The 24,041-nt window shown below is 45.6% G+C and overlaps 2 protein-coding genes across 5 annotated transcripts in view; one reads left to right on the top strand and one right to left on the bottom strand.

Annotated features, from left to right (window-relative positions):
* The window catches only part of LGMN (legumain), a 50,361-nt gene extending 47,530 nt beyond the window's left edge, over positions 1–2,831 (top strand). For all 3 annotated transcript variants that reach the window (XM_054970978.1, XM_054970977.1, XM_054970976.1), the window contains 2 exons: positions 1,027–1,094; positions 2,005–2,831. In XM_054970978.1, coding sequence (XP_054826953.1) covers positions 1,027–1,094; positions 2,005–2,050 — 114 coding nt within the window. In that variant the 3' untranslated portion in view covers positions 2,051–2,831. The remainder of the gene's footprint in view (positions 1–1,026; positions 1,095–2,004) is intronic.
* An 11,641-nt stretch (positions 2,832–14,472) lies between these two features.
* The window catches only part of RIN3 (Ras and Rab interactor 3), a 104,944-nt gene continuing 95,375 nt past the window's right edge, over positions 14,473–24,041 (bottom strand). For both annotated transcript variants that reach the window (XM_054972123.1, XM_054972124.1), the window contains 2 exons: positions 20,581–20,744; positions 14,473–18,253 (listed from right to left, as the gene is read on the bottom strand). In XM_054972123.1, the coding sequence (XP_054828098.1) occupies positions 17,939–18,253; positions 20,581–20,744 (479 nt within the window). In that variant the 3' untranslated portion in view covers positions 14,473–17,938. The remainder of the gene's footprint in view (positions 18,254–20,580; positions 20,745–24,041) is intronic.

Below are 24,041 nucleotides of genomic sequence, written 5' to 3' on the forward strand. Positions count from 1 at the left end.
CGCCTTCGTCTTGACTAGATCCAGATCAGCTCAAAATCCCCTCTCCAAGGAACCTTAGCCTCTCCCCAAGACAGAACCTTTGTGTGGGGAAAAGCCTTGGGTTGCCTCAACCAGGGGAGCTATGGAGACATCAAAGAGGCCTGGTTGCAGTAGTCAAGGGCCCTTCCCTGTGTGCCTGCCTTATCAAAAGTGGTTACAGGAACAGGAAGTGAATCCCTGCCTGTGGAGCTCTCGGGAGCAGATCATTCCAAAGCCATAATCTTCCCCACAACGAGGGTCAGGGCTCATTTGACTTTGATTCCTATGAGCTGCTTTGGAAGCCAAATGTCAGGTGTAGAAAGGGATAAAAATATTGTTTATGGCATTGTTTATGGAAATGTCCTTAATACTGTATGGAAATGTCCTTGTTACGGATTGTACTAATCTCATACTGTGTAATCCGCCTTGAGTCTCAGTGAGAAAGGCAGATTATAAATGACATAAATAAATACTAAAATAAATATAATAAAATACCTGCATATCTGCAAACAAAAGCAAAATGCAGAGAGAGAAGCCAGTATCCTGATCTGCAGGGCTTGCATCTGGGGTCCGAAAGACTCATGTCCAGAGAATGTTTTCCTTTTTTTAAAAAAAAAGAAGAAGAAGAGGTTTCTGCCTTTTGGAATGGACAGAGTTTTCTTATGGCTGTTAGCATGTTCTATTGTTTAAGTCATTTGGGGACTGGTTAAATTTTTATTCTGTGTCATCCCTCCGGCGGAATGCCTTTAGGTCTCACGTGACATATGCTGTGTAGTCAGAATGGGGGTGGGGGCCACACATGTTGGATTCATCCTGGTATGACATTTGGGGTTCAAACGCAGGAAGTTGCTCTAACTTCCCAACAGGAAGAAATCATATTAATCAACATCTCCGAGATTCTCTTATGTTCTCTTAGAACAAAAGTGGGGGGACTTCAGTGTGTTTGTGGGGGAGGGGTCTATTTTAAACAGAAAAGGGGTAACGTTTCACCCGCTTTTTTCCTTTCAGTATGAATATGCTCTGAGACAACTGTATGCCTTGGTCAACGTCTGTGAAGTGGGATATCCCATTGACAGGTAATTATTGTGCTTGCATGTAAAAGGATTTATTTAAACGATAAACAGTAAACAAAAGATAAGAAAAGAGACAACGATCTAAGAACCAAACTAAATACATATAAACTTGAAAAAACAAACAGAGAAAGCAACTGTTAAGAAGATACAAAAAGGAAAGATAGGAGGGGAAAAACTAAACTACGTTGGGTTCTGATTTTCTCCACGACAAATATATATCGTTTTCAAAGTCTCACTTATTCTATGTTAAAACCTATCTTAAGAATTATTTTAGTGACTGGGGTTGAGGGTCAGGGTCATGGCTCAGTGGAATAGCATCTGCTTTGCATACGGAAGGTCCCAGGTTCAGTGCCCAGCATCACTAGCTCACAGTCTGGTGATAGAGGATGTGAAAATTCTCTGCCTGAGACCCTGGAGAGCTGCTGCCAGCCAGAGTAGGCAATACTGACCTTTATAGGTCAGCGTAAGGATGCCGGGCAACTCTCAAGAGACTTCACTTCATGAGTAAAAGTTCTTTAGTGATAAGATGCCAGTATCATACACTTACGCCATACTTGCTAAGACTGGTGGCTACAGACAAGAATCAAGCAGATATAGGTTCTCCAAGGCTACTCCTGATTTCCTCCCCCTTTCTCCTAACAGTCTTCTAACTCTGCAGACAGGAAAACAGGCTGTGTGATTCATGGACTGTTCAAGGTCAGGCAGGCTCCCAGGCTCGGGAGAGATTACAACAGGAACAAACACCTCCCGTTCTCAGTTTCCCACCCCAGGTTCAGAATCACCCCAAGAGCATCAGCTTCTGCTGCAGGGGGGTATTGAATATGACAGGTGATCCTGAGCACCTGACCGTCAGCTTCAGCATAAGGCAGCTTCATGTGTTCTGTTTCTCACAGCTGTTAATTTTCTTTTGCAGGATTCTGCTGGCCATGGATCAAGTGTGTGTTAAAAATTCAGCCTAGTGAGAAAAGGCAGCTGAGATGAAATGGAGCAGGAATTCCTGCAAAGCAAAGAGAGGTCGGCAAGTGCCTCCACAGGGGGAAAATACTACCATGGAAGCTCTCGTGGACACCTCTGATCAGATTCTGCACTTTAAAGCATTGAATGAATGAATGAAAATCGTGAAGATGCTCTTCAGGGATTTGCCTTGTTCCAGCAGCACCTTCTGAAGGCCCCTGAAGTTAACCGGTTTATCCGTATCTTTACAGTTGCAGTGTGTCATCACATTGCTTGATTTCCCCCCTGCCTTGTGATATGAATACTTTCACTACAGGAGTGTGTTCTGTTTTTACCTTGATTTCAGTCTTGTACTCAGGTTTTTTTGGTGGTAGCCTTCTGAGAATTAGCCTGGGAAGTTTAGGAATGGCCTGCAATGAACACTGTTTCCTGCTTCTTGTTTTCATAATTGAAAACGAATGCTTTAACGACTAGAAGAAAACAACGCACTGAATTATTTTGCCCGTTGACTCAAGAATAAAAAAGCCTTTGTTTGTCAACCTTTGCAAGCTGAAGTAATTTTTAAATTTTTTTTACTGACTTTTGTTTTCAAACGTTCAAGTTTATTAGAAAATAAATTAACAAAGTCCACTCACACATAGAGGTTATTCCTCCTCCCTTCCCTCTTCCGAGATTGTTTATTGCTGTTTGTGTTTTTGATTCTTATGTAATCGTATGTTTACACAATTTGTTGAGAGGCTGTGCAGTATTTTGAGGAACCTGTGAATAAAGTTGATGAGATACTTATGGATCATTTAAATTTGTCTCCAATGAGTGGGGTTTAAATTTTAAAAGTCCATAGCCTCGTTATGCTTCATATTTCAAGTTGTTTTGGAAGGGAGAGACTGGGTTTCCTCAGAGGTTCCTTGAAGATGTCAGTGGGGGCAAAAAAGCTTTCAAGAAAGGCAAAACTGCTTTATTCAGAATCAGACCATCTAGCTTAATATTGTCTACAATAAAGCCATTGTCCCTCCCCAATGACTTGTCTGTCATTACTTATGTTCCTGCACAGTGTCATGCCATAACATTTACTTGATGCCTGTGAATTCGTGTCACCTGTGGACACCTTTCCTGGCACCCACCAAATGTTTTTAGAAAGTGGGTAGGTCCAGGTGGGGATTTTGCCCAGTCAGGTTTCTGATTGGCCATTAGTGATTTGACTGGCTATGCAAAATTTTAAAAACACTGTATGACTGAAGGTAAGCTGTGGCAGCCATTTTGTGAGTGTGCCTACCATACTATGACAGAAATCCAAAGGTGCCTGCAGGCTCAAAAAAGTTGGGAACCCCTGATGTTGTGTATATTTATCCCACCCTTCCTCCATGGCATACCTTGCCCCCCCTCCCCATGGATTTTTTTTTCTTCAAAACAACCACATGAGGTAGGTTAGTCTAAGAAACAATGACCCAAGGTCAACCATGAACTTAGGCGTGGGAGAGCTGGGTCTGACATGGTGATCTATGCCTTGGTTACATCTAGATTGGACTATTGCAGTGCACTCGAGCATTTGGAAGCTGCAGCTAGACTACTGGTTGGGCCAGCTATGGAGAGCATGTGACCCCAATGTTACAGCAATTACATTGGCTAACAATCTACTCCCAAGCACAATTCAAGGTGTTGGTTTTGGCCTTGGAAGCCCTACATAGCTTGGGACTGGGATATCTGAAGGACCGTCTTCTCCCATATGTTTCTGCTCAGAAATTAAGATCACAGGGAGAGGCCCTTCTGACTGTCCCATCAGCTAAAGAAGCTCACTGAAGGGCGCATGAGAGAGTACCTTGCTGGCAACATTCAACAAACCAGGCCTTTGCTCTGCGTGAATCTAGAATGTGCCCCAGATTTCTCTGCAACATTCAAGAATGTTAAGGCACAAATGCATCATGGGGAGGAAGCTTGAAGATTTCTAAATTGGCTGTTTGGACAAAGGGTAACATTAGTAAGAGATGTTTGTTCTCCACTGCTTCAGGTGATACGAGATTTAAAAAAAAATCTTAAGAAGGCCCAACCACTGTAGTCATGAGATATGTGGTGTGCACATGGCACTTCAGTATTGTGCAGCTCTGCTTCAACATTTGTGAGTCTGTCTCTTTGCTACTTCTATCAAGCTGTTTTGTTCCAACGCGTTGTCCTAGTTGTAATCTATAATAATAAAAGGATGGGTGTGTCTGTCTGTCTGCCTTTTCTGAATGTAACTCATTAGAAAATCAAGCCTGGAACCTCAAAACTGGCCACCCACTTCAGGATGATCCTGGGAGTTTCTCGGCCAAAAATTAAGGGAATTGGAACATCCTGGCCCAGAATAACTCCGGAACAAACCTGGGCTACTTGGAATGGAAAGCACAATTTAGTTACTGAAAGCCAGGAAGGGAGGAGGCATGAGAAGCAGGAAGGGTGGAAAACAACTTTACAAAACAGGTGGGGTTAACAACATCAGAGTGAGTGTGGTGTAGTGGTTACTAGTCAGACTTGGGTCTGGATAACCCACGTTCGCATCTCCACTCTGCTATGGAAGCTTGCTTGGTGACTTTGGGCTTGTCACATATACGTACTCTAACCTACCTCAGAGGATTGTTGGGGTGATAAAATGGAGAAGAGGAGAACTATGTGAGCCACTTTGAGTCCCTGTTGGGGAGAAACACATGGTATAAATGAAGTACATACTTCTGCTATTTGCAATGGCAGTGAATGTTGTCTGTTTGTAGCAGGTACAACTCATCAGGAAATGAAGTTAGGCGTCTCAAAACTGGCCACCTCCAGGGTGACCGTGGGAGCTGCACTGACAAAAACGAAGGGAAATACAAAAATCCTGACCCAGGTTGTCTGCTAAATTCACCTACCCCCTTGTCATCTGCAATGGAAGCTAAGGTGGTCACACTTCAACAGAAAAATAAAGCTGCAAGTTAGCCACCAGCTTCAGGATGATTGTGGGACACAGATCTGACTTCTTAGAGCGGAACTACAAGTGACAAAAGGCACAGGTTGGACACTTGTCAGCTTCCCTCAAGTTTTGATGGGAAATGTAGGCATCCTAGTCTTGCAGCTTGGCTCTCTGACTGCTGTCCAATGGACTTTTCAACTGTCACTTGTCCAACATTCTGCCAAGCTGCCTACATTTCCCATCAAAACTTGAGGGAAGCTGACAAGTGTCCAACCTGTGCCTTTTGTCACTTGTAGTTCTGCTCTTAGTCTGCCTTGGAATCTTGCTGGGTGACTTGAGCTAGTCATTCTCTCACAGAGAAAGGGAGATGGCTATAAGCCTCTTTGGATCCCCACTGGGGAGAAAGGTGGGTTATAAATGAAGTAAATCTTTAATAACTGAAAGTAGCAAGGGGGTGGGTGTGTCTAAGATAGCCTGGCCTAGCAAGTAGGAAGCCATGAAGGCGAAGGCAGCACAGATAGTGAGGGTGGAGGCTGTCCCCTCCTTTACACAACAAACCTTCAGACAATTTGGAAATGAAGCAGATTTCTTGAGGATGATGCACATTGGAATACTTACCTAGAGGAGGGCCCCCCAATCTTACCTAGAGGAGGGCCCCCCAATCTTTTTGAGCCTGGAGGTACCTTTGGAATTCTGAGTGGTGGCTGCAACTACAAAATGGCTGCCACTGGAAGTAAAGCCAGCCACAGAAATGGCTGCAACAAGAGGTAGAGCCTACCACAAAATGGGGGCAGGGGGAAAACCAACCCCAAATAAATCAGATAACCAAAAAGTTTGAGAAAAACTAAAAAAAAATGGAAAAAAGTAAATAAACAATACAAAACAATACAATACAATGATAAAACTGGTTAAAACAATATCAATACAATTTTGTATGTAAGTACTCATCAGATCTCCAATAACCAGTCAGAAGCTTCTGCTGTGCAAATGCACCACCTGGCCACACCCACTTTCTACAGACTTGTGCAGGTCCCTTGAAAGGAGCTGGAAGGCACTGCTCTGGGGACCCCACACCATAGGGAGCAGATTTATTGAAAATACTAATTATGGGGGAAATATGGCCAAACACCACTTTTAAGGTTGGCCCACCAAGCATGCAGAGGCAAAGCCTCTATAAAACAATACTGGAAGCGCAGGAAGCTACAGGGTTGGCGAGCCGAGTGAGCAGATGGGGTCTAATAAAAAGTGTATGGCAGGGAGCTGGACATCTTGATTGGTTTGGCTGGAAGGAAATACAGCTGGTCCAGAAATAAGAGGGTGCTGCTACAGGTGGGTTCAGCCACGTCATAAAACACCACCCTGGCTGAGGAACGGCCTCAGTAGGAGCTGTGGAGATAACTGAGAAGGTAGCTGCAGCTCTGCTAGGAGAAGGTCTACACAGACGATGACCTGTGGAAGCTTCTTAGGATGCTGTAGCAGTCAGCTGATGGTTGCTGCCGCCACCTCCGGTTGCCATCCCATGTGTGACTCATGCATAAGGAATGGTAATACTGAAGACATTCCCATTAGAACATTGTTAAAAACAAAAAGCTGCCTTCAGACAATACTCTGTATCTAGGATCATATCTACAGTGTTACAGGAACTAGATCAAAACCGGTAGCCGTGTTAGTCTGTCTGTAGCAGTAGAAAAGAGCAAGAGTCCAGTAGCACCTATAAGACTAACAACATTTATGGTAGGGCCACAGCTCACTTCTTCAGATACAGCTAGAATGTGAGTCCATCTGTCCTTATATCTTGGAAAGTGGCGTGATTGCAGAAGCCGAATGATAATAGCTGGTGAATGACAATGGCAGGCGTGATTGAATAAGGTGGGGTATGCAGAGGGGTAGTAGGTGTGGAGAAATCAGCATTGGTAATGAGAAAGGAAGCCTAGGTCTCGATTCAGTCCAGGAGGATGCATTGTCTTGAGCTTCGTTATCAGTTGCAATTCAGCAGTCTCCCTTTCTAATCTCCATTTGAAATTCCTCTGCAGGATAATTGCTCCTTTTAGGTCAGCAACTGAATATCTTGGAAGGTTAATATGTTCCCCCACTGGTTTTTGAATATTTTGGTTTCTGATGTCAGACTTATGTCCATTAATTCTTTGTTGAAGGAACTGGCCAGTTTGTCCAATGTAGAGAGTGGAGGGGCATTTCTGACATGTGATGGTGTAAATCACATTAGAGGACGAGCAGGAGTATGAACCTGAGACAATATGGCTGATGTTGTTGGGTCCACTGATGGTGTTATTCGGATCTATATGAGAGCAAAGTTGACATCTTGGTTTGTTGCATGTCTTGGAACCAGAGTTCATGTTAGTGTTAAGTAGTTTATCATTGTGGGTGAGTAGTTGTTTCAGGTTAGCGGGCTGTAAGCAAGAAAAGGTCAGTCCCCCAGTGCCTGTTTGAGGATAGTGTCACAATCCAACATGGGATGTAGGTCATTAATAATGCGTTGGACTGGCTTGAGTTGTGGGCTGTAGGAGACCACCAATAATGTTCTGTTATGTTCTTTGGGCTTGTCTTGTAGCAAGTTGTTCCTGGGTGTCATTCTAGCCTTTTCAATCATCTTTCTTACGATGTCAGGGGGATACTGTAGTTGCAAAAATGTCTGTTGCAGATCCTTCAAGTGGCTATCTCTGTCTGTGGGGTTGGAGCAGATGCAACTATAGCATACGGCTGGGCTATACACAATAGATTTCTTGATGTGGCTGGGGTGGTGGTAGCTTGAGGCATGTAGATATATTTGGTGATCTGTTGGTTTCCGGTATAATGTGGTACTCATGTGTCCTTCGTGTATCCGTAGTGTGATGTCCAGGACGTTTGTTTCTTGTGTAGAGTGATTTATAGTTAGATTGATGGTGGGATGGAAGTTGTGGAAAGCCTGGTGAAGTCTCTCGTCTCAAGGGCTTCTTTACCATGGGTCCAGACAATGGGTACCGGAGCGGTTACAGATAATCGCTCTCCAATGCCTTTTCCTTGTATCAACAACAGAGGAAAATTCATAGCACTGTGGCCGGTGTCTGTAAGCAGGTTTCAGTTCCACTGTGATATCAACAACTATCAATCGCAGGTTAAGAAGCTGCTGCGCATTCTATGCTGCCGAATCTGAAGACTATCAAGAAACCATCACTTCAGTGGAAACTTGCAGCTTAGCACTAGAGCTCCTGCTCTGTAGGCAAACAAACCTACGTTCGATGGTTGTTGTGGGTTTTCCGGGCTGTATTGCCATGGTCTTGGCATTGTAGTTCCTGACGTTTCGCCAGCAGCTGTGGCTGGCATCTTCAGAGGTGTAGCACCAAAAGACAGAGATCTCTCAGTGTCCAAGACCACGGCAATACAGCCCGGAAAACCCACAACAACCATCGTTCTCCGGCCGTGAAAGCCTTCGACAATACATCAAACCTAGGTTCCATCCTTGGTCATTCCTGATACAGCATCTCAGGTGCTGGGCAGGACTTTTCTCTGCGTGGAATGTTAGAGAGCTGCTACCAGTGAGCATAGGCAATGCTGAGATAAACCTATGGATCCACCACGAGGGTGTCTCCTGTCTTTAGTATCCACTGATGAAAGATCTTCTCGAATGTTTGCTTAAGGAAGCAATGGTCAATCAGCATTCATAACAATATATTCAGACAAGTTTTCAGGTGAATTAAGTTTCTTTTAGAATGTGTGACTACTTGGTTAGGCAAGTGTTTTCTAGACACATTGAATAAAGGTTTATGAAGGCTCAGTCATGTAGTTCGTAGGCGAAGAAGGACTGACCCAAGTTCAGCCAATCAAGGTTGTTGTGAGGAGGATAAAGCTGCTGTGAGCTCCTTGGAAGTTAAAAATATGATAAGCAAGATGTTCAGAAGATGGTGGGTCAAAGATATATGTAGCTCCAGGCAGCATGAGTGGTTCCTGCCCTGCTTCACTTTATCTTCAAACAACCCTATCAAGTAAATAGATTATACTGCAAGAGACCAGTCCCAAGGTTACCCCGTGGGAATATGAAACTTAGTCTCCCCACTCATAGTCCAACTTCACAGGTCATACTAGCTAAGCTAGGGTAAGCTAAGGAGAAGTTGGTCTTGGGTCTAGGCCTCATGATCAGTTGCTTCACAGTTTTCACAAGGACATAGTTGCTCTTCAGTTTGCTGATATTGCATGTCTCTCTCCCCTCACCCTCCCGCCCCCCAGCCCCAAAAGTGAAGGGTTGACTCTTATTTTAGAGACAGTAAATATTTTTTCCTCAGGAAGGGTGACACCAACAATGTCTTTTGCTGTCAGGTGGTCAGGAAATGAGCTCTTGTGCTCAAAGTGTCAGTGAGTTCCTTCTTGCCACAAACAAGGAGAGCGATCTTCCTCCACTGCTTTGAAGTTTTTCTGTCATGAAGATGCTGCTTGCGAATCTTGCTGAGCCAAGCTGTTTTTCAGTGGTTCTGCCCACACCTCTTCCTACTGCTGGAGTGCAGTTTCCTCACATGATAAGGGCTGCCAAATGGTGTGAGAGGTAAATGAAAAAGAAGAGAAGGCTGCACAGTGGGGAAAATTTACTAATGAAAATTGGACCCAAGCAGGCTTATTTGTAAATATCAGACATCCTCTGAATTGGGAAAAAGAAAGAATTGTTTCTAACATTCAGGCTTTGCTAGCTGAGATGACAGAAAAATGCTGGGGTGCAGGGGACAGAGTTTAGGTCCTCTCCCCTTTTGTTTAAAAAAACACACACACACATATCCCACCATCTTAATTCTTAATTCTTCTTAACTTCTTAATTGCCTGGGTCTTCTCTGGAAGCAAGACATTTAATCTTCTATAGAATGCCTCCGCTCCAAATCTGACTTTTGTTTTTGCACACCACTGAAGTAAAAGGGTTTTTCTCCATGTGTTATACGTGCTCAGTTAGTGCACCTGTGCTGAATGCAGAAAGTCCCAGGTTCAATTCCTGACATTGCCAGTTGGAAGGATCAGGCACAGTGTGGTCTGAGCTCAGTCTAAGAGCTGCTGATGGCCTAGAGCCATCAATTCTGACCTTGATAGACCCACTATGAGGCAGCTTCATGTGTTCATGTGGAAAAAAATGTAAACGGGATTGACCTGTATTCACATTACAGATGCTGAAAACCCAGCAGCATCCTTAGAAGTCTTTGCAAGTTCTAATAAACCTTCTTCTCATTTGAAATCCTACAAGTGGCAGGACTTTTGAGGAATCATAGGAGAGAGGAAATCCTTTCCCCCCTCCCCTCCCCAGCTGCTGAACATCTTCCTGTAAAGCTCCCTTTCAAGCCCTGGCAGTTCTGTCAAGAAACAAAATGGCTGCCATCTGGCTAGGCCTTCTGATACCCTGGTCCCCCCTGCTAGCTCTGGTTTCTCCACTCTCATGGCCACTGGCTTCAGCAGTCCCCACCCTGCAATCTCCTGCTCACCATCAGCTCTGTTGCCTCTCACCACCATTTAATATTAGGGTTCCCATCCCCCCCGCTCGGGGCGGGGGATCCCCCGATCCCACCTTCCCATGCCCACTTACCTGGCCGGCAGAGGGGGTGCTCCCTCCCCGGGGGGCACGGTGCGCCCCTGGGTGCAGGGCACACTCTCGCGCTGCGAGAGCGGGTGGCAGCGGCAACGGCAGAGAGAAAGCAGGTGGCGGTTGCAAGAGCACGCCACTCTCACTGCCGCCGCTGCGGCCACTGCGGGCCACTCTCTCGCCGTGGCCACAGCTGCCCCTGTGCAGCTGGTGCAGCCAGGGACAAGGGGCATGGCGGGTGGCGGTGGTGAGAGAGCGAGCTGTGGTGGCCATGGCCTGCTCTCTCTCTCGCCACTGCCATTGCGCCCCTTCTCCCTGCCAGCGCTGGCTGCACAGGGGCAGCCACGGCGAGAGAGAGCAGGCCATGGCCACCATAGCTTGCTCTCTCACTGCGGCTGCCGCTGCCCCTATGCTGCCCGTGCCGGCAGGGACAAGGGGCGCTGCGGCGGCAGTAGCAGTGGCAGAGAGAGCTGCCCACTCTCTCTGCCCTCCCTGGCACACATGACGTTATCACACAGGCGCCTTTGACCCTGCATGATGATGTCACTCCCAGAAGTGATGTCATCACGTACACCAGGAGCACACACACACATGTGCTTTGTGCGCACACGTTCACAACAGCAACAGGAACAAGGAGGTAGGAGCCAGCATTCCGTGTTCCGCTGGGAGACTTGAGGGACCTGGCAACTCTATTTAATGTCCACTAGTCAATCTAAAAGGAACTTCTGTATCCAAAGAAGCCGGTAAACTCCTGAATGCTAGGGCTAAGAGGCAACATTAGGGTGAGGCCTTGTTTGTTTGGCCCTCCAGGACAACTGGTTGTCTACTGTCTGAAACAGGGTGCTGGACTAGATGAGCCAGCAGGGCACCTCTTACCCCTCCGCTTCTGCCTCAACGGCTGCCCAACACATAAATATTTCTCCACAGGCCACACTAACTCCCCCACTTAATTTTGGCCTGTCAATAAAGGTCCAAAAGCAGGTCAAGTAAAAGGAAATAAACAAAAGCCAGTAGGCACATCAGCATGTGCACAACCCACCTACTTCTGGATCCACCCCAACTTTGCTCTGACTTTGAAATTCTCCACAAAGGAGATTATTTTTCTTTTTAACATCTTTAGAGTAGGACTGCCACATTTTTACTGGTCTTTCTCCTGCAGCTTTGCCAGCAGACTGCCACATAGAAACCGGGCAGGTGAACATAATCCTGGCCAAAACAGGATGCAACTTTATTCCTGCATGTCAGATTGATGTTAAAGGGGCCCACAACAGGGCCAGCTGCCAACTTTGCTGAGAAGGGACATTGACTAACAGACTTTTACGGATGTTCAGGGTCTGACTCACTATCATGTTGGAACTGAGATAGGATTTTCCTTTAAGTCAGGTGGGCTAGTAGGCAAACAGATGACTGCTCCCCCACCCCCACAGACTTTGTACAAAGTTTTGCATTCAGCAAGGCGAGGCGGGTGTGTGTGTGTGTTTCTGTGCGTGCTAAAGAGATTTGCAAGGATATGGATGCTTGACAGAATTGCACAAGGTGGTTAATTCAGAGGGCAAAGTTCCCGGAAGGCCAGCATATTATTATCTGCTGGCCAGTCGTCATGTGATCCTCATGAGTCAACAAGCTAGCAAGGCTTTCATGTGATTGCAATGGCTCATCCCCAGAAAAGTGCCTGCTTCAGTGGAAAAAAGGCAGCCAGATGTTTGGCAGAAGGAAAGGGAGACTACGGAGCCTCTGACATTTCAAAGGGTCATAGGGGCGCTCTTGCACTCTCGCAACCAAGGCCCCAGTACCCACCGTGGAAAAACCGAACTGCTCTGTATGGCACTCATTTTTCATTTGTGACAGCCAGTCTTGCACTGATTTAAAACCAAGAGGGTGCCTGTTCTTGGGGCCACATATGCTCCCAAATTCTCTAATATTTTATCAGATACTTTAGTCCCTTAAGAGAGACCCAGCATTGCATAGAATTTAGAGTGTGCGCAAGGACTGGGGGACCTGGGTTCAGTTCTCATTTTGCTATGAATCTTATCAAGCAACATGGGGCCAATCTCTGTCTCCCTCTCACAGCTTAACCTCCTTGGCAGGGTTGTTTTGACAGAACAAAATGGGATTGCCCCATGCATGAACACCATCATGCACTCGCCAGAGCAAGGGCAAAGAATGGCCGAAGGAACATAAGCTGCAGCATATAAAATAGCAAGTCATACGCTATATGGCCCATATGTGCACACCAGAAATAAAGCACATCTGCCCCATGCTCAGAGGCTGAACATCTGGGGACTCAAGGAAAGGACTGGAAGCTGGTGAACTGCCTATCAAATGACAACACGTTTTTTGAAAAGGAATCCAGACAAACTCCTCCCAAGGACAAAAAGGGACAGTCATTGACCAAGAGCCAGGAAGAGAATACTGGGACTGTTCCTGAACAGAGCAAGTTGCAGCAGCATACTGGCTATGGCTGGTGTATGAGTGTGCACACATTAAGAGACAGCTCCCTTGGAAGGCAACACATTCCCCAAAGGAAAATTGCTCCACAATTGTAGGTATCGTTTTCAGCCTGCCTTCCTTGTACACTAGTTGAAAGAGAAAGCAGGTTCATTCTACAAGCTACATATTCAGAGGACAGTGTCATGGCTTAAGCATCTGCTTGACATGCAGAAGGTCCCAGGTTCTATCTCTGGCATCTCCAGTTTAAAAGATGAGGTCATAAGGGGTAAATATAATAACATTCAATTTATATACCGCCCTTCAGGACAACTTAACACCCTCTCAGAGCAGTTTACAAAGTATGTTGTTATTTGTATTGTCGAAGGCTTTCACGGCCGGAGAACGATGGTTGTTGTGGGTTTTCCGGGCGGTATTGCCGTGGTCTTGGCATTGTAGTTCCTGACGTTTCGCCAGCAGCTGTGGCTGGCATCTTCAGAGGTGTAGCACCAAAAGACAGAGATCTCTCACACTGAGAGATCTCTGTCTTTTGGTGCTACACCTCTGAAGATGCCAGCCACAGCTGCTTGCGAAACGTCAGGAACTACAATGCCAAGACCACGGCAATACAGCCCGGAAAACCCACAACAACCATATGTTGTTATTATCCCCACAACAATCACTCCAACCTTGGACAGCAGCTCCCAATCAGACTAGAGAATACCAACCTTGATAGACCAATGGTCTGGCTTGGTATAATGTAGCTTAGTGTGTCCAGATATCTGCTGTGCATGAGCTTGGCGGTCCTTAAGTGTCTTCCTGGTCATTCTCCATGTTTTCAGGAACAGGTGTTCTCACACTTTTATGAACTTAGGCAGATGGTGAGAGCGAGGGAGGGAAGGGAGGGATGAGCCAGTGCTCAACTCTTATGGCCTTTTCTTATGTGCCCAGGGTAATGCCAATCACCAATATGGGGCCAGGAAGGAATTTTCCTTCAAGCTAAGTTGTCCATTGTTCCGGGAGGTTTTCTGCCTTTCTGGGCAGGGTCATGGGGGGAGCAGTGAATTTCCTGCATTGTGCAGGTTGTACTAGATGACCCTTGGGATCCCTTCCAGCTCTGTGATTCTATCTGGCATTGCCACTTACAACCTACCTTCCTTAGCCCATGGCCGTCATCCTTTATTGCATTTTTTATGTAAGCTGGGGCAGGATTTAGAAGCCTTGCTAAATGAAGATGGGGTGAAGTGAAATATTCCCAGTTGGACAAAGCAGATGTTTAGCATCTTGGAGCCAGACCCACCATGATGGTGGAGGGGAAACTGACAGCAGCCCACTGTGGTAAAAGACATAGCAGCTGAAGGAGTAGGGGGGCCATCTCCTATCCTTCATCTGCAACGAGACACAAAGCAGCTTACCCGACTTTCTCTTCCTTTCTGCACTGACAAAGCAACATCCTCCATAGACTTATTTTCAGGGAGAAACTGATTATTTATATGGAACATTTAAGTTGGTTATATGAAATTTTAATACCATGGTCAAGAACAGAAGCAGATTTACTGGGAGGAACATTAACCATTCCCTGTGCAACAACATGGCTTCCTGTTATAACATTAAAAATAACGCAGCATCACAAGGAGGTCTCTATATACAGCAGACACTACGAGAAAAATCCCTTCCAAAGGCTGGTGCAAAAAGAAAGCAGATGGCTTAAAGGTCATCCTGTGACCCCGAGTTCTTTTATTCGAGCTATTCAGGACTCGTCTGAAGTTGTTGCACAGAGCATGTGTCCATTTGTGCTGCTTCCATGAGCTAGACATAACCAAATATATAATACAACACACAGAAATAAATACATTTAAAGATGAGCTCTTGCAGCACAGATTTGATAAAATCTTCTGGTATATCTAAGATGGAGATGACATATATTTAAAGCTTGAAGTGGGGGAAAATGCATTACCGGGAGATGTTTATCATCTCCAGTGAAAGAAAAGGCCCTTTACTCGAGACATCAACAAACTGGTCTAAATTAGGTATTATTATTCTAAATCTCGGGTAGATTTCAAGCTCTCTAAAAACACTTGTTCCTTGAACAAATGTGGAATATCTACAGGATTGACTATGAGTATATGTGTGTTCTGGGGCAGTTACTTAAGCTAGACTGAACGGCCACTGTTTGGAAGCAATGGATGCTTTCAAACACTTGAGAGAATCTCTTTGCTTAAGAAAGTTAGTATTACTTTTTTGTGTTTTATGAGAGATTTACCAATTACACTGGGCATTTTATTTGCTCCCCCCCTTCACATCAGTGAACAAACACCCACTGAGTTAAGCTGCTAAAAATTCCATGATTTTATTTTAGATTATTTATACCCTGCTTCTCTCCCCAATTGACAAAGTGACCATCATTCTTTCCTCCTCCATTTCATTCGCACAAAAACCGCCCTTCAAGGTAGGTCAGGCTGAAAGTGACTGGGTCACCCAGTAAGCTTTTGTGGAGCATGATCAGAAAAGCTGCATCACACATGCAGTGAACTGGGAGCCTTGTTGCCAATAAACACTCTGGGTTGCCTTTTGACAATCACAGGCAGAGAAGAGGGCAGGGAAGGACTGACAATTAAAAAAACACCAGCCAAATGTAATGCGCAAAATGGCTTTCAGGGGTCCTACTGCATGCCGCCAGGCTGTATGAACTGGAACTATAAGTACACATGGCAGCTGTCATTACATGCCAACCCACAAGGGCCTTTCTGTCACCCATCTGGCTGGGCTAACTGAGCTTTGTGCCACTGCCCAGAATGATTTTATGCAGACAGGCTGAGCTGCTGAGAAACCAAGTGCGGGAAGAACCGGCACCCTTTAACTCAGTGGTAACAACTCACAAACTCTAGGCCATATTCAACACCAAGGCATTTTCCTTTGCAATAATAAAACAACGCGTTTAGCTTCCACGGTTATGGAAATTTCTGGTACATACGGTACGTGGCTCTTCTGTTGGTAACCTTCTTGCCACCTTTCCTCTTACTCAACTTTTTTGGGTCATCTTTCTGTACCTTAGCATGCCTTCCTCCTTTCCTCTGTGCAGGAGAACAAGGGTGCCCGATGTTGTCAAATTCATGGGCACTTTTGGAATTTTAAGAACAGATAGTGGTGTGTGTGTGCCATAACCAAATATGATGGGGCAGAGTTGTGGCAGGGGGGGAGGACATGCAACATCACAGCAACATCACTTTTAGTGCAAACCTGGAAATGGCACCTCAGCATTGTCATGGCATTGTCCTGACACCTATTCTGGCTGCCATTTTCCCCTTCTTGCTCTACTTAGCAGCTGTAGACACTTGAGCAAAGCCAGGCCTGGCTCTTTGCTTTGGGGAAGCAGCACGGGTCCCCAGGAAACATCAGTGGGTGCCCAACGGCCCCATTCTCAGGACCACAGAAGCAGAGCATAGCTGTAAAACTGCCTCCCATTAAACTGGCAGGCATCACTCTTGTAAAGAAGGAAACGTTTGCACTTCGAATGAAAACGTTTTCTGTCACATCATGTAACCTGGCTCTGATTTCTGTATTCCAGACATGGCTTAAAAACTGGTGATCTGTTGTTGAGGGCACAGCTTGGTGCAGTACAATGAAACTGCATGTTGTCTTCAACTAGATCGGGGTAGGCAACTTTTTGACTCAAATGCTGAACAAAAAAATGCAGCTTCTATCTGAGAAGACACTGGAGTGTCAACAAATGGGGTGGGGAGAAGATATGAGGGTCGCAACTGCCTGGATATCACCGGCAACAGAGGGGCTTGCTTTGGACCCAGGAGGGAATGATGGACATTCCTGCTTCCTCTGCCCATGCTGCCGGGCCCAGCAGTGCTTCTGGCACTTCAGGACCTCGCCCTGGTCCACGTGTGCTGTGCAAAATGGCCTGGCGTGCTGCCGTTTGGCATATGTGCCAGGTTTTGTATACCCTGAGAGGCAAAGGACACAGACCAAGTGTTGTGTGTCCCTTTAGGTATCTTTTTGCCACATCTAATGGCATGCAATGTAGGATGACAACCTGCTGTGCACTGCTCTCATCCTACCAGCCAATTAAGTGAGGGAGGGGCAGGGAAATGCACAGCACAACGACATCATGTCACACCCTGTGCTCAATTAGACTTTGCAAAGGACAGGAGGAAAGAGGCACAACGCAGCATGAGAAGTCTGGCTGCGAATCAGGTCTTCCATAACATCCAGGCTCAACCTTACCATCAAAATGGGACAAGTCAGACCCGCCCTAGATGATGGATTAGGATGCATCATCAAAATCAGGTAGAAAATTGGCTGATTCCATTTATTATTTTGTTTTTACCACCCACAAAGAGCGCCATTCAGATCTTCCGCCTGTGAGATGCCAAACCATGAGATCCTAAGGAGAATTAGTCCAGTCTAAGCCCACTGAAATCACTGGACTTTGACTGCATAGAATTGCATTGCAAATCTCTTCAGCCCTCTCTGAGAATATTGTGGATTTGATGCTCTGTGGTTTGAGATGCTGCTGTCGTGCTGATACCTTTGAACCTATCTACTTAGTCCCAGCGCAAACTGGAACAACACTGAACTACCAGCGTACATCACAATAACAGCGTTAACAAGGCAACTGGCCAGAAGGGCTCCATCATCCACCTATGTGATGAGCTGGGCTGGACATCACAAGCAGGTTTCATGGTTCTAGCAGCACCATCCTAAACCAAGCTGCACCCTTCTAAACCCAATGGGCTAAGAAGGGTGTAATTCTGCCTAGGACTGCACTGTAAAATGATTCAAGTTTCCCCAAGAGTAACAGTTGATTGGAATATTCCATTTCCTGATGCAAAAGAATTCTGCCGACCAAAAATGTTCCAGTGGAAGACAGGTGTATGCTGTCCCCTCCCAATGTTCAGACTATTTCGATGTGCTTCTGACACCTACAGAGGTCAGAGTAAGGCAAAAACATTGCAATCTTTCAAGTGAGACTGCTATAACCATGCAACTTCACAATGATAGATCATCTGGTTCCTTGATAATGGGATCAGGTGTCTCTTGGCTGTCTATCTGCTTATAAATAAAGTGGAACGTTGCCTTGGGGTCTTTGTTCAGAAGGTGTGATTTGATACGGTGAGCGAGGGCATCTTTGGCAAGCCGCAGGCTCTTATTGTCCACTTGGACAAACAAGCCATAGTCCTGAGGCTCTGAGACCTCGAACTTCTCAGCACATTGTTGAGTCAGCTGTTCAACTGTTGCATCAGTCCGATAGGCCAGTGTCCGTGGTGTGGCATTTACTTCCGAAAGCGAGATTGTGATGAAGTCCTGGAAAACAGGAAAATAAGGGTATAATTGAGAATACTAACCCATAGTTCATTCTTTCTTTGCAACACTTGTAGCTCAACTTTCACCATTTACAGACTCAAGGTGAGTTTCAATGACAACCCAAATGATACCCATAAAATCCTCCCAACACATAAATAGACCACTCAATAAATCACACAGTCAATAGAGTCTGACAGTCAGGTATGGAAGACCTGCTGAATAATACAGCAGTAAAAATCTTTTGGAGGGTAGAAAAGTAGGGCAAACAAGCAAGCAAGCAAACAAACAGGAGTCTAGTGTCACCTTTAAAAGACCAGCCAGATTTTATCCTATCATAAACCTCTGGTGAGCTAGAACCACAACAAAGTTTATTGCTGAATTAAAATCTGGTTAATCTTTTAAAGTGCCACAGGACTTCTGTTTCTTCTTGCTGCAAGAGATTGACACGGCTGCCCCCCTGGAGAGCTTATGGGATTTCAGTAAGGTGCATGCTCTCCCATCATGATCAGGGCAACATTCTACAATGAAAGGGCTACAGCTGAAAATACCTTAAAACTGGCCATGGCTGTTCTTACCTACTTATTTACTTGCTTCACTTATAGTCTGCCTTTCTAGCAGAAACTCAAGGGAATGGCCAAGAAACAAATCCAACATATCCAGTTGCCACACAAGCATGTACCAGGATAATACAATGTATATATGTAACGTAGTGTACACAGTTATTCTTTTCTGGATATAGGCAGGGATTCTATGAATGAGTTCCATGAAGCCTAGACAGCCTCTGCCATGGAGCATGCTTACTGAAACTTGTTTATGGAAGGGCCCACTGAAAACCACTGATCTTGCGCAAATTAAAGTTTAGTGGAACACGTTCATAGGAGCCAAGCCATTGTCCTGTGTATAAGCCTTAGCATCTCCCTTCCTCTTCTCTTTCCTCACTCTGTTCTTATTCTCTCATTGCATCACACTTATGTGCTTTTGGCGACATCATATTCTGTACGGACACAACGGAGCCGCATCTGACTCTTGGAATCTGTGGCAGGGACACGCACACTATACGCGAGGTCAAAAAAAAGAAACCTGGCTCTCGTTTGTTCTCAAAGATAAGTGCATTACAGATATCTGCTAATTCCTGAAACTCGCAAAGCTGCCTAGTGATCAGTTTATGATGTTGGCTTGGATAAAGTTAAAAAACAATAGGAGAGGACTGAATGGTTATTGCTACGTATGACCAGGCAATGAACTGGGAGTGACTCTTGTGCCTCTGTGCTGCTCGTTTGTTTCCAGTGTCCCAGGAGCCTCCCAGTGTCAGTGATGATGCACTCCATTAAAGGAGACGATCTTCCTGCTGAACATCCTAAGGGTATTTTACCTTGGTTGAAAAATCTTTTTTAAAGGAAGAGAAGTGGTCTCTGCTGCCATCTTGTGGCTGCGTATAAGCATAGTTTAAATTTGCTTTTCAGTGCTAAGCTGATACGTGCTGTTTGGTGGTTGTGACAAAGAGTGCCCCCTTGCTTGCTCAAAACTGCATAATGCCCGACTTTCCTTCTGGGGGAATGGCATTTTGGATTGGGAAAATAACATGGCCTCAGTCCATATCACACACACACACCCTCCCACGGCTGCTTTGTAGGGCCAAATACCATGTTGGGAGATTTAGGATAAAGATGCAGTGATAGGAAAAGCTGGATTTGGTGAACTGGTCTTGTTTGGCAACTGCTAAGCACACTCTATCCAAGAGAAGACCCCAAGGTTTGTGTCATGGGAAGGAGCTCTTGCTGTACTTTCTAAGTCTCAACTCACTAAAATCCCCTTTCTGCACAGCTGCCTTCCTATCTGCCAGAACATAACAACTCTGCTAGTTTCTTTATGTATCATACTGAATTATTGTCAAAGGGTGCTCTCTTTCTCTCTCTCCGTTGGCTGTTTTTAGAGCAGCAATCACCTGAAGTGTGGCTTGTTGTTTTGGTTTTGCTGTGTTACTCTAACTGGGAATGAATTGTGTAGCTTTTCCCCTTTGCCCAACAAGGAGTGGGAGCTTTGCCTTATCGAATGGTTAAATGATCCTACGGTCCTGGGACCTCTGAGGAGAAAACAGGTAAGGCTATGAGGTCTCAGTGGAGTTAAGTGGGAAGAGGCGATATTTTGCCTACGCTTAGACCAAGCATCATACTGAACACACACACACACACACACACACACACACACACACACACACTCAGGGAGAGCTCCAACAGGCCCAGCTGCATAGTCCAGCCCACAATCCCCATTTTATAGCACATACTGCTAAGGGCAAGAGAAGCCCCAGAGCAGCTTTAGCATCTCACCTGCACAGATGACCGTGAGGCCCGGGCTTTGTTCAGAGTTCTCCGCCTTTCCCAGCGGTGGATGGAGTCTTGAACCTCAGTGCTCAGCTGCCGGGTGACTGTGATCTTATCGTAACTTTTGATCAGCTCCACTGCCCCATAAGTAGTGATTAAATAATAAGAGCCTGTTTGAAAATTAAGAAGCATCCATCAAATAAAGGTCTATTGGTTCTTCATGCAGGGCAGAAAGTCCAGCTCCTCATTGCTTATTCTCATGGTGCTGTACTTGACCCCTCAGGGCCCTTATCAGAGCTCTGTTACCGCGCTATCAGAGCTTAGCACTGTAATGGTTTAAGACAGTGTTGTGTAATGGTGAGAGCAGTTAAATGGGCCAGAATTGACTTGGGAATGGAGTCAAATGGAAACCAAATAGAGACCAATGGAACTGTATTGTGAAAGCACATGATGTTACCAGGCATTGCCACATGGTATCATCTGCCCTCACCCTGTGATTCTTGGGGTTTGTGATACTGTGGATTTGGTGTCACTTAAACATGGCTGTTTTGTCAACACTGTGCAAGAAAGCCATCATTATATTGCAGCCCAAAAGAGAGTGAGAAAGCAACAAAGATCAATCATTCCAAGACTAATGGGGGCTCTTGGCCCCCGCCCTGTGCCTCCCACCTCTTCCCACCCACCCCCACTGCCACCCTCCTCTCTACATGTGATATTCTGAGACTATCAAGACCCCTATTGCATGTCCACTGTGACTGGCAACTGCTTTCTAACATCTCAGATAAAGGTGTTTAACATCACCTGCTACCTGATATTTTTATGTGGAGATGCCGGGGATTGAACCAAGAACCTTGTGTATGCCAGGCAAGTGCTCTGCCACTGAGCCATGTTCCATCCCTAAGGTCGAATGCGTCGTTGTTGGACACCTCCCCAAACTCTTTATATAAACCGCAACAAGTCACACCTGCTCCATTAGAGCTACTGGGCTCCTAAAAATTGGAGCTCTTGTGGGAACCAGAGTTCTTGCCTCGTCCACCATCCCAAACTACTGTGCCTCTCGGCTGCTTGTCTGAGATGTTCCACCCATCTCTTGCAGTTCTGCTTCATCAGGCCTCGGTTGCTGTCAAACCACAGAGCAGGCCCTGCTTGCAAGTGCAGCCCGTAGGGGATATGGAGTTCAGAAACACCTGCACTGTTGCCAGAAGTGGCAGTGTGGACCGTGAGTCAGGAAACGTGAACTGGTAGGCTACATTTGGCCCCTGAGCTGTATGTTGTACACAGAGTTGCCAACTCTGGTTTGGGAAATTCCTGGAGATCTGGCAGCGGAGTCTGGGGAGAGCAGAGTTTAAGGAGGAGAGGGTGCTCAGTGGGGGTCTGGAGACACAGATACTGAAGCTGCCTTTTTCTTCAGGGGAAACTGATATCTGTAGACTGGAGATCAGTTGTAATTCTGGGAGAAAAGAGTCCAGTAGCACCTTTAAGACTAACCAATTTTATTGTAGCATAAGCTTTCGAGAATCAAGTTCTCTTCGTCAGAGGCATCTGACGAAGAGAACTTGATTCTCGAAAGCTTATGCTACAATAAAATTGGTTAGTCTTAAAGGTGCTACTGGACTCTTTTTGATTTTGCTACCACAGACTAACACGGCTAACTCCTCTGCATCTAATTCTGGGAGAAACACAGAAACCTAGAGCTGGAAGGTATCCCCAAGGGTCATCTAGTCCAACCCCTGTACAATGCAGAAAATTTACAGCTACCCCCCGACTCTAGTGGTGACCCCTGCTCTATTCCCAGAGGGATCCTTCAGGATCCTCAACCAATCTGGCATGGAGGAAAATTCCTTCCTGACCTCAGACTGGCAATTTGTAGTACCCTGGGCATATGACAAGGGGCCATGAGAACCTAGCATTGGCTGTCAGGTGGCCATTTAGCCTCTTCTTAAATACCTCCAAGGAAGGAGAACCCACCACCTCCAGAGGAAGCCTGCTCCACTGACTGTCAGGAAGGTCTTGCTAATGTTTAGCTGAAAACTTTTTTGATTTAATTTTTCCCCATTGGTTCTCGTCCAACCCCCTGGGGCAACAGAAAACAACTCCACTCCATCCTCTATGTGACAAACCCTTGCAGACTCGGTTAAGAGCCTAGGGGTTATACAGGATCCAGCATTATTACTAGAAAAACAAGTTAAGGCAGTGACAAAAAATGCTTACTACAACCTCACTGTAGCCTGGAGGATGGCTTCTTATCTTGACACGGCTGACCTGGCCACTTGGATCAAGGCTTGACTATTGTAATGCTCTATACATCGGTCTCCCATCTAGGAGGCTCCAATTACTGCAAAATGCTGCAGCTCAACTGTTATCAGGAGCGAGCAGGAGCATGAACATCACTCCCATCCTACAGTCGCTCCATTGGCTACACATCATTGGCTACCGTGCTCAGTTCTAGGTATTAGTTATTACATACAAAGTTCTTCACAGCTTTGGTCCAGCATACCTACGGGACCGCCTCCCTCCCTATGTTCCTCCACGGCGGCTTTGCTCATCTGAACAGGGTCTCCTGCAGGTGCCAGGCTACACATGGGTGAAGTCAGCAGCAGCCCGTACACGGGCTTTCTCTGTGGTGGCCCCTATCCTGTGGAATGACCTGCCTGAGGAAGTCAGAAGAGCCCCCACTCTCCTGGCTTTCCGTAAACGATGCAAAACCAAACTATTCAAAAAGGCTTTTTACTCAAATGGGAGGGCTGCATTGTAGGGATGGGGTCTCAGATGCTTCGCTAATGAGTTAGGGACCATAGACTTCATCACTATATTGCCTTACATATTATCTGCTGCTTTAAATATGTACTCCTATGTACCACCAGTGCTCTATGTTGTCTAATGTTAGTCCTAGAATTATGTTCTGCTTCAGTATTTTTTCTACTCTGTATGGATTCTTGCTAATACTATCTTTTATACTTGTATCTATTTACCCTATTGTATAGTTTATGAAATATTCTTGATACTGTATTGAAATGTACTTGATACTGATTGTACTAATCTCATACTTTGTAATCCGCCTTGAGTCTCAGTGAGAAAGGCAGACTATAAATGACATAAATAAATAAATAAATAAATAAATAAATAAATAAATAAATAAATAAATAAAATACTTGAAGAGGGCTATCATATCCCCTCTCAGCCATCTCCTCTCCAGGCTAAACATACCCAGCTCTTTCAACCTTTCCTCACAGGACTTGCAGTGCAATCCTAGGAAGAGTTACTCCAATCTAAGCCTATCAAAGTCAATGGGCTTAGACAGGAGTAACTGTGTTTAGGATTCCACTGTTGGTCTCCAGACCCTTCACCATCTTTGTTGCCCTCCTTTGGACATGTTTCAGCTTGTTAACATCCTTCTTAAACTATAGTGCCCAAAACTGAACACAGTACTCCAAGTGAGGTCTAGCCAGAGCAGAGTAAATTGATAC

This window comes from Eublepharis macularius, chromosome 2, assembly GCF_028583425.1.
Source record: "Eublepharis macularius isolate TG4126 chromosome 2, MPM_Emac_v1.0, whole genome shotgun sequence".
In the NCBI taxonomy this organism is placed as follows: Eukaryota; Metazoa; Chordata; class Lepidosauria; order Squamata; family Eublepharidae; genus Eublepharis; species Eublepharis macularius.